Source organism: Ctenopharyngodon idella, chromosome 2 (assembly GCF_019924925.1).
Source record: "Ctenopharyngodon idella isolate HZGC_01 chromosome 2, HZGC01, whole genome shotgun sequence".
NCBI classification, from domain to species: Eukaryota; Metazoa; Chordata; class Actinopteri; order Cypriniformes; family Xenocyprididae; genus Ctenopharyngodon; species Ctenopharyngodon idella.
In genome coordinates, this window is record NC_067221.1 from 38,204,748 (window position 1) to 38,219,304 (window position 14,557).

Consider the following 14,557-nt stretch of genomic DNA (forward strand, 5'->3'; position numbering starts at 1 on the left):
TGAGTAATTAAGGATGGAGCAAGATTTGTTTTACAAACTTTAATGTTACATCAGTCATTCACGTTAGTGCTCGGCTAACATCTGCGCTGTTATTGAAACAGTTAATAGTACAGTTCCCACATATGCATCGCAATAAATTAGAAATGTACACTTCGTTTTGTTGATGGACATACACTTGTTAATGCTGATGTGAGGAATTACAGTTGCAACATCTCATAATGTACGACAAACTGAGCAGCTTATCACTGAGAAATGTCCTGCTCAAGTCATCCTTGCCATGGAGGTTTGGGTTGAATAACTAGTTCTTCCAATATTTCATCATCAGACTCGCGCTCGGATTGATATGGTAAAATCCGAAAAGTGGGGCACTTTAAACTGTGGAGTTGCAAACAAGATCCCAGAATGTTGCGACACTGTATATGTTTGGCTCAAAACCTTAAAGCTTGTATCTGTCCCTTGCTGCGTAACCGAGAGACTTTCAGGTTATGACTCATCGGGAAGCGGTTATGAGTTATTGACAACAGTAATTGTTTTGAGTAGTTGGTTATGTACCTCTCCTTTGTTCCCTTTCAGGCCTGGTTCACCCTGTTGAGAATGACAGAAGTACATCACACACATTAGGTGCTGCGCAGTTGATCTGCATTTAAATATATAAAACGATAATATCATGAACTTAATTATTGGCAAAGCTGAATTTTTAGCATCATTACTCGTCTTCAGTGTCACATGATCCTTCAGAAATCATTCTAATATGCTGATTTGCTGCTCAAGAAACATTTCTTAATAATATCAATGTTAAAAACAGCTTATTTTTTGGTGGAAACCATGATATACATTTTTTAGGATTCTTTAATGAATAGAAAGTTCAAAAGAACAGCATTTATTTAAAATAGAAATGTAACATTTTAAATGTCTTTACTGTCACTTTTGATAAAAATTTAATGTGTCCTTGCTGAATAAAAGTATTCATTTCTTTCAAAAAAAAAAAGTTTTACCCCAAAACTTTTGAACAGTAGTTTGTGTATATAACTGTTTTTTTTACCAAGGTGTTGCCAGAGCATTTCTACATGGTTTCTAACTGTTTTTAGAGCATTGTTATGTGTTTGCATGAGTCTTTTGGATGGTTGCTATGTAGCTGCTTTCTAGCTCAAATCAAAAGAGTTCACATTCAAGTCTCTATAGTTTCTAAATATGGAGACTTGCGTTCTTCCTTCAAAACAAGTGTGTGGGATGTTTTCATTTCCATTGCACAAGCAATGTGGGGCAAGCTGCGTGTCAAAGATTAATATGTAGGTTTTATGGGTTTGTTCAAATTCATAACCAGAAGTACATGTGTATTAACAACATCACTAATAAAGCATAAAGACTGTTACATACATGTTCTCCAGCAACTCCAGGTTCTCCCTGGTTTCCTTTCTCGCCCTGGAATGAGAGATTTATCATCACAATGTCAATATTGCTCTGACAAAAATGTACAGTTTTATGTCGAAAAGGCCAACAAACAGTGGTTGGTCTTAATTACTGAAACCAGAAAGACTTGGTCAACAAATTTACTTTGTTTTGCTGGTAAATAGCATGATTGTGCTTATCCACAAGCTGGACCAGCACCATATCAGCATTAACCAATAAAACAGCCTGGAAACATGTTGTGTGGTACTTTGTTAAAACTTTTTGACTCTGACTGCTGAAAAAAAAAAAAAAAAAATGTGCGTGTGTTTGTGTCTTCTGTAGGTCGGAATTCCTGTTTGAAAAAAACAGCAACAGTAACACCTTTTTTTTTTTTACTTCCTCTTTTCTCTCTCTCTCACGACATGTTTTTTTTAATCAGTTGATGAGAAATCAAATGTCAAAGATGTCAGTGATCACTGAGCAGTAACAGTACCTGACTTCCCCTTGGTCCAGATGATCCTGAGTCACCCTGCAAAAGTGCACAAGAATGTAAGAGCATGGCACTTAATAGTGCTGAAACAAGGAATATTTTTAATGAAGTTCCAAACATAGGTTTGGGGGGAGCCTAATCATTCAGTCCGAACTTGTGATGGGCAGGCGAACTCGTGAAACAATACATTCAAGTGCAAAAGTTTACAGTCCATCCAGAGGTTGCATTAACCAAAAATAGTAATTTGCTGAATTACATTTAAAACTCAACACTTTTCATCATTTTGTGTGAAAGTCAGCAAGAAATGGAGGTTGTGATAGTCTTTTCTTCCCTATCGTGACGTATATATCCAGGTGAAATGGCTTCTTAAACAAGAAAAAAATGTAGGGCGGGGCTTGATTTTATCAATAGGGAAATGATTGGATGGTTGTAGTTTGCTATTGCTGTGATCTTGTGTGATTGACAGGGTGTCCCGTGTGGTGCTCACTGCAGAGCCAAATGATGTCCAGCTCCCACTCTCTGGGCATAATAGGTGGAGTTATGTTTAGTGACAGGGTTATTGGTAGTGTTAGGGTGTAGTTGGACCGTCTAGCTCCACCCATTATGTCCAGCGAGGGGGGCTGGAAGTCAAGCTCCACCCATTGGCTCTGCAGTGAGCAGGCTCTCGGTTGTCCCGCCCTCACGCCAGTAAACACATCATCAGAGAAGAGATGTCACTGCAAGAGGGAAAGGAAAGTTATTCTGATTAAAGATTATGAGGGCACATGAATAAATAAAAAAATAGAATGTGCACAGATAAATCATTTATGATAAATACTGTAATATTGCATAAAAAACAAGAATGGTCCATTTTGATTTCATGATGATTTTAAGAATCATTCTCACTACAAAATATGCCTATAAGGATTTAAAGTGAAGAAAAGAAGAGAAAATAAAAAGGTTTTAAGCACCACCACGAAAATAGAGCAGGAATTTAGAAGGGAAAATGAAAATTTCTGTAATGACTCATGATATTGTTCATTAAATCAAGTGTCTTTCTTTGCACTGTAAGGGTGGTAGGAGGGGAAAAAGAAGGGAAAAAGTGATTATTGAAATGTCAAATGTCACATTAAAGTCAGCCTGTCTAGTTTGTAAATGTATGTTATAGATCTTTGTGTGAATGACTCATCCATTTATGTTTATTTTATTTTTATTTTTTTTACTCATTTGACCTTGTAAGTTTTAATCCAAATTTCATAACAGAATCTTTTGGTGAAAATAACAGACTTCTTTCTGTTGCTGTCTCCAATCATTTAGTTCACTTAAACCCCATACCCGCAAGCCTGCGTTCATGCAATTGAGTGAAACACCCACATCTTAAAATCCAATCAACAATCAATCCATTCAACCAAGCCCCTTCCCTAAATTGTTTCTTTTTTGATAATCTGTTATATTTGGATGTACGATACAATACAAAGGAAAAAATCTGTCGTTACTTCTGTTTCATTGCGACTTTAAAAATACCAATATTTTACTGACAAATAAAACATAGCATGATAGCCAGTCTGTGACAAATGATGACTATTTGTAATGCAACCTATGAGTCCATCCATAGTATGGACATCTTTATTAAAGCATCCCAAAGCAAGGTTTGTCTGTTGAAGAACGTACCTTATGACCTTTGAACCCTGGTAGACCTCTAATACCAGGGGGACCTTGAATGCCATGCTCTCCATCTGAACCCTGTGGATACATGCATACACCTTTATAAGACAATATTTAGATGGTTCACTTGTGCAACAATCGCTACAGTGCCGATACTAGTGAAATCTATATAATGAATAATTGTGTTCAAATTATGTTTTAAATAATGTGCTTTCGTTCCTGTGACAGAAGCAGCCCACTTTAGTAATCGCATTAGGTCAGTTTTTCAGTCCCCCAATATAAGACCTCTTAAAATGATAATTAGGACTTTTGTTATACAATTTAAAATATTTAAGAAGACTTTCAATGGCCCTAAATTTGATCAAACTTAATTTAAGGACCCACAGGGACCCTGGACAGACACTTCTCAAAGAATAAAGACATACATTTCAGTTTTTCGCATATATTGTATTGCATATACACTATTTTATGGCTTCAGAAGACCTTTTCATTTTCAGGTGACCCATCACTTTAAAACTTAACTCTTCTGCTTAATGTACAATGAATGCAATGAATTAAAAATTGCAACCATTTCACACTCTGTAAAATGAAAACATTTCCTTGATCGAGGCTTAATATAGCATCTGCTGCTCAAAGTTTTTTCCTGAAGCTGTTTGTGAAAGTGGCAGGTATGTCACTAAACGAGATAATATCATATTTTCAGATCTTTATGTGCGGAAATCCCCCTCCCTTAGCTTACTCACTTTGGCACCAGGTGCACCAGGGAGACCATCCTGTCCGTGAGAGCCAGAATTACCCTGTCAACAAACAAGTTTCAATAAAATGTTATATAATATAACATATAATATATATAAATTCAAGTTCAAGTTCATGTTTATTTATAAAGCACATTTAAAAACAACGTGTGTTGTACCAAAGTGCTGCACAATTTTACACAAAAGATAAAAGATAATAAACTAATACATAAGATAAAATATAAAGCATGCAAGATAGGCCACAAACCAATCAAAAACCCCCTATATAATTCAGGCAACATCGTAAGCTAAAGAAAATAAATGAGTCTTTAGGCTAGATTTAAAAGTGGGGTAAGATCTCACGCCAACTGGAAGCGCATTCCACAACCTAGGAGCCGCAACTGCAAAAGCTCGGTCACCCTTAGTCTTTAAGCGGGACTGAGGAACCGAGAGAAGGAATTTATTGCATGAGCGGAGAGATCTTGGAGCAGAGTAAGGATGAAGAAGATCGGAAATGTACTGTGGTGCTAACCCATGCAAAGCTTTATACACATACAGCAGAGCCTTGAAGTCAACTCTGTATCTGACTGGTAACCAATGTAAGGTGGAGAGAACAGGAGTGATGTGTTCTTTCTTCCTAGTTCTCGTCAGAAATCTAGCTGCCGCATTCTGAACCAACTGCAAACGATGTGTGGAGGATTGAGGTAGACCTATATATAGTGAATTGCAGTAGTCAAGCCGAGATGTAACAAGTGCATCGATCACTACATCTAGGTCTTTCTTTGAGAGGAACTGTTTTAATTTGGCGATGGACTGGAGATGAAAGAAGCTTCCTTTGACAACAGAATTTATCTGCTTATCAAATAATAAGTCAGAAAAGTTTTCAGACAACCACATTTTAACTTCCTCCAGACAGGAGATAACATTTAAAATGGAATTTCCATTCAATTTTCCATTACATAATTATTATATAATGTTATATAATAATTATACAATATATAAAATGTTATATAGTACACTTATAATCAAGATGTAAAGCAATGCTGAGAAGTGATATAAAAAATTACGTACTTTATCAATTAAATGCATCATTGCTAATTAAAATATATTTTTTAAACTCTTAAAAAAATTATATTCAATATATATATACACAGTATCTCACAGAAGTGAGTACACCCCTCACATTTTTGTAAATAATATCTTATTATATCTTTTCATGTGACAATACTGAAGAAATGACGCTTTCCTACAATGTAAAGTAGTGAGTGTACAGCTTGTATAACAGTGTAAATTTGCTGTCCCCTCAAAATAACTCAACACACAGCCATTAATGTCTAAACCGCTGACCACAAAAGTGAGTACACCTCTAAGTGAAAATGTCCAAATTGGGCCCAAAGTGTCACTATTTTGTGTGGCCACCATTATTTTCCAGCATTACCTTAACCCTCTTGGGCATGGAGTTCACCAGAGCTTCACAGGTTGCCACTGGAGTCCTCTTCCACTCCTCCATGACGACATCACGGAGCTGGTGGATGTTAGAGACCTTGCGCTCCTCCACCTTCTGTTTGAGGATGCCCCACAGATGCTCAATAGGGTTTAGGTCTGGAGACATTCTTTAGCAAGGCAGTGGTCGTCTTGGAGGTGTGTTTGGGGTCGTTATCATGTTGGACTACTGCCCTGCGGCCCAGTCTCCGAAGGGAGGGGATCATGCTCTGCTTCAGTATGTCACAGTACACGTTGACATTCATGGTTCCCTCAATGAACTGTAGCTCCCTAGTGCTGGCAGCATGCAGCCCTCATGCAGCCCCAGACCATGACACTCCCACCAACATGCTTGACTGTAGGCAAGACACACTTGTCTTTGTACTCCTCACCTGGTTGCCGCCACACACGCTTGACACTATCTGAACCAAACAAGTTAATCTTGGTCTCATCAGACCACAGGACATGGTTCCAGTAATCCATGTCCTTAGTCGGCTTGTCTTCATCAAACTGTTTGCAGGCTTTCTTGTGCATCATCTTTAGAAGAGGCTTCCTTCTGGGACGACAGCCATGCAGACCAATTTGATGCAGTGTGCGGCGTATGGTCTGAGCACTGACAGGCTGACCCCCCACCCCTTCAACCTCTGCAGCAATGCTGGCAGCACTCATACGTCTATTTCCCAAACACAACCTCTGGATATGACGCTGAGCACGTCCACTCAACTTCTTTGGTCGACCATAGCGAGGCCTGTTCTGAGTGGAACCTGTTCTGTTAAACCGCTGTATTGTCTTGGCCACCGTGCTGCAGCTCAGTTTCAGGGTCTTGGCAATCTTCTTATAGCCTACGCCATCTTTATGTAGAGCAACAATTCTTTTTTTCAGATCCTCAGAGAGTTCTTTGCCATGAGGTGCCATGTTGAACTTCCAGTATGAGAGAGTGAGAGTGATAACACCTAATTTAACATTTAACAATTCAACACACCTGCTCCCCATTCACACCTGAGACTAACACTAATGAGTCACATGACACCGGGGAGAGAAAATGGCTAATTGGGCCCAATTTGGACATTTTCACTTAGGGGTGTACTCACTTTTGTGGCCAGCGGTTTAGACATTAATGGCTGTGTGTTGAGTTATTTTGAGGGGACAGCAAATTTACACTGTTATACAAGCTGTACACTCACTACTTTACATTGTAGCAAAGTGTCATTTCTTCAGTGTTGCCACATGAAAAGATATAATAATATTACAAATATTTACAAAAATGTGAGGGGTGTATTCACTTCTGTGAGATACTGTATATATATTTGTGTGTGTGTGTGTGTGTATATAAATATATATATATATATATATATATATATATAAAAAATCATTGTATGTTTTAGTTTTTTATATCATTTAACAAGTTATATAAATATGTTATATAAAATATGACTTAATGCAAAATATGCAATAAACTACGCATATTAACTGAGATGATTTACCTTTGGACCAGGAGGACCTTCTATGCCAGGTGGGCCAGCTGGGCCTGGGGGTCCCTAAAATTAAAGACATTTTTAAAGACAACTTTGCAATAAGACAAGCATCAAATATCAGTAATTCAATGCTAAAGCATTTAAAGGTGCAGTAAGTGATTAAAGCTGAGAAACGCTGTAGAAAATTTAAATCAACAGCTAAACTTTGGGATTTTTTTTTTTTTTTTTAATTATCCAATCTTAAGTATGTTTTCTTACAAAAGTAATAGGTGCATGATTTTGTTTAGGAACATTTAGGCTGGACATTTTGCTCAAAATTAGAAGCCTTGATGAGGAAACTAAACAGCTACTGCTTAGCATTTTTAGCATTGAGCCAACAATTTGCACTAAACAAAAACATCATTCTGTTGAAATTATGAGATACCTGCTGTCCTGTTGGTCCAGTAAAGCCTGCTGGTCCTGGCATGCCTCGCTCACCCTGTCAAAATAACTTGTTAAAAGTTGCTGTGACAAAATCAACACTCTTAAAATGACATTAACTATCATTCAAAACTTTGTCTGGGTTATATTATTTAATGATTTAAAAAATATTATGCTCACCAAGGCAGCATTTATTCAACCAAAAATCCAGTAAAAACAGTAAAATTGTGAAATAGTACACTTTGCTATTTTAATATATTTTAAATATAATTTATTCCTGTGATGCAAAGCTGAATTTTCATTACATTACTCCAGTCTTCAGTGTCACATGATCCTTCAGAAATCATTCTAATATGCTGATTTTGTGCTCAAGAAACATTTCTTATTATCGTCATCATCAATGTTAACAGTTGTGTTTGATGAATAGAAAGTTCAAAAGAACAGCATTTATTTGAAACAGAAATATTTTTTAACATGATAAATGTCTTTACTGTCATTTAATGCATCTTTGCTGAATAAAAGTAAAAATTTCTTTCAAAAAAAGTTTTTTTTTTAATGAATAGTTTTTAATGAATTTTAATTCTTACTTGAGGTCCAGCAGGGCCTATCTCTCCAGGAAGTCCCCGTATCCCCTAAAAACAAAAAAAAGCAATCATGTGCCATGGTTTAGGCAGTACAGTTTTGCTTCCCATGAGCCTTTGAAACAATAATTGCAATACACAGTTAAGGATCTACTCTGAAACAGAAGTTGAGATAGTCTTTTATTCCCTATTGTGACATATATCAGTGAAATGCCTTCTCGAACAAGACTGAATGTAGGGCGGGGCTTAAATTTTGTCCATGGGGAATTGATTGGATTGTTGGATCATTGTTGATTTCCATTGGTCGATCTCATGTGAGTGACAGGTTGTCCCACCTACACGCCAGGAAACGTTATCAGAGAAGCCACTATAAGAGGGAGGGGAAGTTATTTTGATGAAAGATTATGAGGACGTGAATTTTAAAAAAATGACGAGCACGTATAAATCGTTTATAATAAATACTGCAATATTCCATTAAAAAAAAGTTCATTTTAATTTCATGGTGACTTTAACATGCTGGCAGCACTTTTTACTACCACTATTGAATGTTTACCCAGTGCAGCCTTTCTGTCTCATTGCCAAGCCACACTGTAACCCATTCAATGTACTGGCAAGCACGTATTCTTTCATTAGAGCAGTTTACATGAGAGCTTTATGATGAAAGATAAAAGAGAAGCACAAATCACCACACATATAACCAGCCACAGCTGATACATCCCGTTTCCTGCACCAAAAGATTTCAGGAATCTCAGAATGTTGTAAATTTTTCTTTCAAATGAGCCATTGGCCATAAACAGGAAGCAAAGGCCAAACAACTTGTGAAATGAATGAGTGTAAAACTGCTCAATCAAACAGCAAAAGTTCCTTTGCAAAGTTTCCACACAGTGCATGAGGCAGCAGACATGAAAGACAGATTTTTTTCAGACGGAAAGAAAAGGTGACAGAGGTTGAGCATGTGCAGAAAAACTGCTGACCTCTAGGAGTGCACTAGAGCATTTATTGACATTAAGGAATTGGTTACTAGAAATACCTCTGTCTCCACCTGCTGTATCCACGATCCGGCCAAATAAAACGGATCCACAGGAAAGAAAGAGAAATAAGAACATTCAGAGGTTCACCATAACCTCAGAAAGAGGGAGGGGTGTATTAACTGTTATATTAATCACATGACACAGTCTACCTAAAAGTTTCCATACAGCTACTCTTAGCATCTGGGCTTGGAAATGGGCAAAACTGTGTGCTTGCCAAAACATTCCCCCAAAAGGGAGTACTTACTATATGAATATATATCAAACTAAGCCAAGGATATCTAAATATTTACAGTGAGGACTAAACCACATCACTTCAAGTCATTAGCTGTTGGAAGCATAAACAATCTGAAGTCACTTCAATTTAGCTTTGGATCGAAACCATCTAACACTAACCATGCAGAAATATACAGCTGCAAGTTTCAAGCTGCAGCTGTTAAACAAATAATTAATAAATAAAAGTCTCCATCTCAAAAGTAAAAACACACCACTCCTCAACAAGACACATGTCGTGCCGTTCATGTCCATAGTGCAAACTGTGCAGGAGGAGTTACCAAAGTTTAATAGTTCTATTGAAAACACTATACAGAAGTATGAGCAAAAAAAATATTGATGCATGTCTAAGAAAGTAGCTTCTAATAAAAGAAGTGACACCCTTGCAACCACAATCACAAAACTTTGCAAGGCATCAGCAGTTTACATGCTCTTCCTGCCATCTCATTTGTTATGATGAGAACAAAGACATTTTAACAAAGAATGTCACTGATGTAAAAGATGTCACTGCTTGATATATATATGTATATATATATATAGAGAGAGAGAGAGAGTAGTTCTTGCAATTTAAATATATATATATATACGTGTGTGTGTGTGTGTGTGTGTGTGTGTATGTGTGTCAAGAGCACAAACAGGCCAGCACTGGGCGTTTAAATTAAAAAGCAACTGGTTAAAAAATGAAGAATATTAGGATTAGGAGTAATAATGAACCCTTATGTAAAACAAAAGGGATTCTGTTTGCTTTGTGGCTAGGACCATATAAAGATCTCAAGATTAGTCTCTTTCAGTTTCTGAGGCATTGTGAAATAAGAATGACTAAAACCCCATCTGTTGTGCTACAGAAGCGTTTTCCTTCCTCATAGTCGGAGAGTTGCACATATGCATGATTGGTGATGAAGCAGGATGATTTTAAAGTACATTTGGAGCATAAAGAGAGCTGATGTTGAGAATATATATATATATATATATATATATATATGTATACATATGTATATATATATATATATATATATATATATATATATATATATATACATGTGTGTGTATGTATTTGGGGATTAGTATCTAAATCTAGAGTTAGCAGCAGTCTGTGGGGCCTCCTGGAAACCATGTGACACGGCCCTTTTCACTAGAAACATCATGCATGAAACTTTAGAACCCTTTCACTACTACACAGTCAATCTCATCACATAAATATTTGATTAAAAGTGAAAACACCAAAACACAACATTATTATTGTGCTATTGTGTCATTCAGAAAGTTTTAATCTGGTGGGCTACAGAAATTTCACAACGAGATAACCTGAAAACTAGCGATTTACTAGAGAGTAGATTCAAAAAGGTGCTGGAAACATCACAGATTTTGGTCCATATTGACGTATAGCATCACGCAGTTTCTGCAGTTTTGCAGAACATCCCAAAGCTGCTCTATTGGATTGAGATCTAGTGACTGTGGAGGCCATTTGAGTTTAGTGTCAGGTTCAAGAAACCAGTTTGAGATTATTTGAGCTTTGTGACATGGTGAGTTATACTGCTGGAAGTAGCCATCAGAAGATGGGTACATTGTGGTCATAAAGAGATGGACATGGTCAACAGCAATACTTAGGTAGGCTAAACAATGCTCAACTGCTACTAAAGAGGCCTAAAGTGTGCAAGGTAAATATCCTCCACACCCTTACATCACCACCACCACCAGCCCGAACCACTGATTCAAGGCAGGATGGATCCATGCTTTCATATAGTTTATGCCAAATTCTGACCCTATCTGAATGTCGCATCAGAAATCAAGACTCATCAGGCCAGGCAACGTTTTTCCAATCTTCTATTGTCCAATTTTGGTGAGCCCATGCAAATTGTAGCCTCATTTTCCTGTTCTTAGCTGACAGGAGTGGCACCAGTGTGTCTTCTGCTGCTGTAGCTCATCTGCTTCAAGGTTCAACATGTTCAGAGATGCTCTTCTGCAGATCTCGGTTGTAACCAGTTGTTATTTGAGTTACTGTTGCCTTTCTATCAGCTTGAACCAGTCAGTTTGAACTTGATCATCTTGACCATGTCTACATGCCTAAATGCATTGAGTTGCTGCCATGCGATTGGCTGTTTAGATATTTGCGTTAATGAGAAGTTGACTAATAAAGTGGCTTAAAAATGGTTTTGTTGTGAACTAAAACTGTGGCAGAAAACAGATTAGGGAATAAATATACAACGAACAGACACATAAGATGGTAAAATAAACTCACAGGGATTCCTGGTTGTCCATCTGATCCTGAAGCGCCATCATCTCCTTTCTCTCCCTGAATGAAAACAAAGCGGTCAAATGCTGTTAAAATCAAATTGCACCTCAAAGACCATTAAATGCACTGTGACATTTTTTTCTTAAAAAAAATTAAAATTAAATGTATGCCCCTATTGGCATTACTGTAATGCAAAAAAGTAAATAATTTAATATATTATTTAAATAACATTGTTTTTTATGTTGTGTTAACACCACACCAGATATTTCCAGAATATATTTCCAGAAATGAGGGAAATGTGGTAAGCTGTAGGTAAAGGCTCTCACTGTGCCTTAAATAATCATGGTATATTCCACTAATTGCAGATATAATTAGAGTTTTGCCGTTCCAATTTGGGTTACATTTTTACATACTAATTAAATAAAGAGAAATCAAGCGCTGAGAAGTTAAATATGCACACATCCTAATTGTAAAGTAAGTATGAAATTTGAGACAGTCTGTCATTAAAATCTAAACATGTTACACCCAACTGTAAAGAGCGCTTATCTAAAGACTTTTTTGCACTTTCTGAGGTACTAAATTACAAGCCGTACACATGTGGGAATGCTGGTAAGAGATGTCCTCCTTTCTGAAGTCTAAAATAGCATGTTTCTGGTTTCATGTGCATGTAATTTGTGTATGGTGAAACACACCTGACAGAAAATATGTAATGTCCCACATTCTGCATGAGGCATGGGGAATAACACACTACCATACTGCCCTACAAAGGCAAACAGTGTAACTACACATTTCTTTTAGACTATGTTCGGTCCTGTGACAGACGGGTTTGACTTGACTAAGCTCAGATTCAGAGAAAAAAGTGTGAAAATTAATATTTAATTATGTATATATATATATATATATATATATATATATATATATACAGTCAAACCAAAATTTATTCAGACACCTTGAACATTTCATTCATTAATACAGTTAGTAATAAAATATGACAAGATCTCAGAGTTAAACTGTGTCAGAAAAAAATAATCTTAATTATGTCAGATAACACTTAAGCAAAACATGGTCAGGTCAAAGTGTCTGAATAATTTTTGGTTCCAAATTTTTATCAATTTTACTGGTAGTCCACTGTATGAAGAATTTTTGGGTAAAATATGTCACAGTTTACTTTATTTTGCTATCCTCACTTACATAAATAAACTATGTCCTGCACCCACTAGTAAAAAAAAAAATATATATATATATATATATATATAATTTTTTTTTAATTATTATTATTATATTTATTTATTTATTTTTTCTTTTATGCCAAAAATCATTAGGATTTTAAGTAAAGATCATGTTCCATGAAGATATTTTGTAAATTTCCTAGCATAATATATCAAAAATTTATTTTTGTGAGTGGATATGCATTGCTAAGGACTTCATTTGGACAACTTTAAAGGCGATTTTCTCAATATTTTGATTTTTTTTTTCAGATTCAAGATTTTCAAATAGGTATATATATATTATATATATACTGAGCAATTCCTTATGCAGCCTTAAATGAATTGCCCACAGTGTTAATGTAAAATACATAGGCTGTGCTATAAGATACTAAAGGATCATTCTGTGTCAAATCAATCAAATTTCGGAAACTTCCCCAGCTCAAATTTTTGATTTTCAACATTAAGGTCTCTATATCTCTGGGATTGAACCATCGAGGGCCTGTAAAATGAGGATACCAAAAGGAAAGTTTGTTAAGAACCAGAATCTAAAAGGATATTAAGGTATATTTAATACTTCTTGAGTTACAAGCATGCAAACTTGAGGCAAAAAACACAGATTTCAACAGAAGTCAACAGATTTTACTAATAGACCTACCAATCTCTGTCTAAAAATAAAATAAAGTCATTTTTACACCTCTCTAATTTGGCTCCAAATCACAGGTTAAAATTGTAATTTTGACCCCCCTCTACAAAATAGTGGATTACTCAGTAAATACATATCTGTGACATTTAATATTTTGGCTTTCATTGTTATTTATGTTTGTCTTTCTACAGAAACAATATTCACAAAAATCAAAATCTGAGCTGGGGACCTCTGGTTGAGTTGACACGGAATAATCCTGAAGTGTTTCATGTCTAATGTGTCAGTCTTCTCATTCTTTACTGAATGCTAGTGTAAAAATATATATTTCCCAGTATATTTCTCTCTTACTGTATTTCTCTTTCACGCACATAAATTGATGCACATGTATACTTCACCCCGAGGCTCTGACATTTGGAAAGACCTCACACAAAGCATGCTCTCAAAACATGACAAACAATAATTGTACCTTTTACCGTTGCTCTGCAATTATATCCAGGAGAAGGCCAACTAAAAGCAATTTATGAGATTCCACATGACTTTTATCTCTTTTAACCTTTTGGTGGTTGTTGTGCATGCACTGAATGTTTGATGCAGGTGTAAATAATGACCCATTTCTGTTTAAATAAACTTATAATCAACCTAGTCACGAGTTGTTCTTGGGTTTTGGGGTTTGTGTGTTTCAGTTTCTTTTAACAGGCCATATGCATGTATGTCTGCATGTCATGATTAAAGGCTGTTTCCAGTGCTGGTGGCACCACTAATGCTGCAGGAAACCCACCCTTACGAGGCTGCTCTCTTTTGGCGCGCCACATGAAACCAAGTTTTGGTTAACTAATTATCCCTCAGTGGTCTGGGGAAACCTGATGTTGCTGCTACAGCGAGCAATTCTGTCTCAGATCCAAAGTGGGAAGGTCGGGACTTAACAAGGAAAACTAGCAAACATGATAATAGTGATCC

At 36.4% G+C, this 14,557-nt stretch overlaps 1 protein-coding gene across 1 annotated transcript in view; it reads right to left on the reverse strand.

Moving 5' to 3' along the window:
• si:ch211-106n13.3 (vWFA and Collagen domain-containing protein) overlaps window positions 1–14,557 on the reverse strand; it is a 35,766-nt gene that overhangs the window by 8,773 nt on the left and 12,436 nt on the right. The window contains 9 exon segments of the mRNA XM_051911792.1: window positions 553–585; window positions 1,378–1,422; window positions 1,883–1,918; window positions 3,530–3,601; window positions 4,267–4,320; window positions 7,224–7,277; window positions 7,639–7,692; window positions 8,222–8,266; window positions 11,756–11,809. Coding sequence (XP_051767752.1) covers window positions 553–585; window positions 1,378–1,422; window positions 1,883–1,918; window positions 3,530–3,601; window positions 4,267–4,320; window positions 7,224–7,277; window positions 7,639–7,692; window positions 8,222–8,266; window positions 11,756–11,809 — 447 coding nt within the window.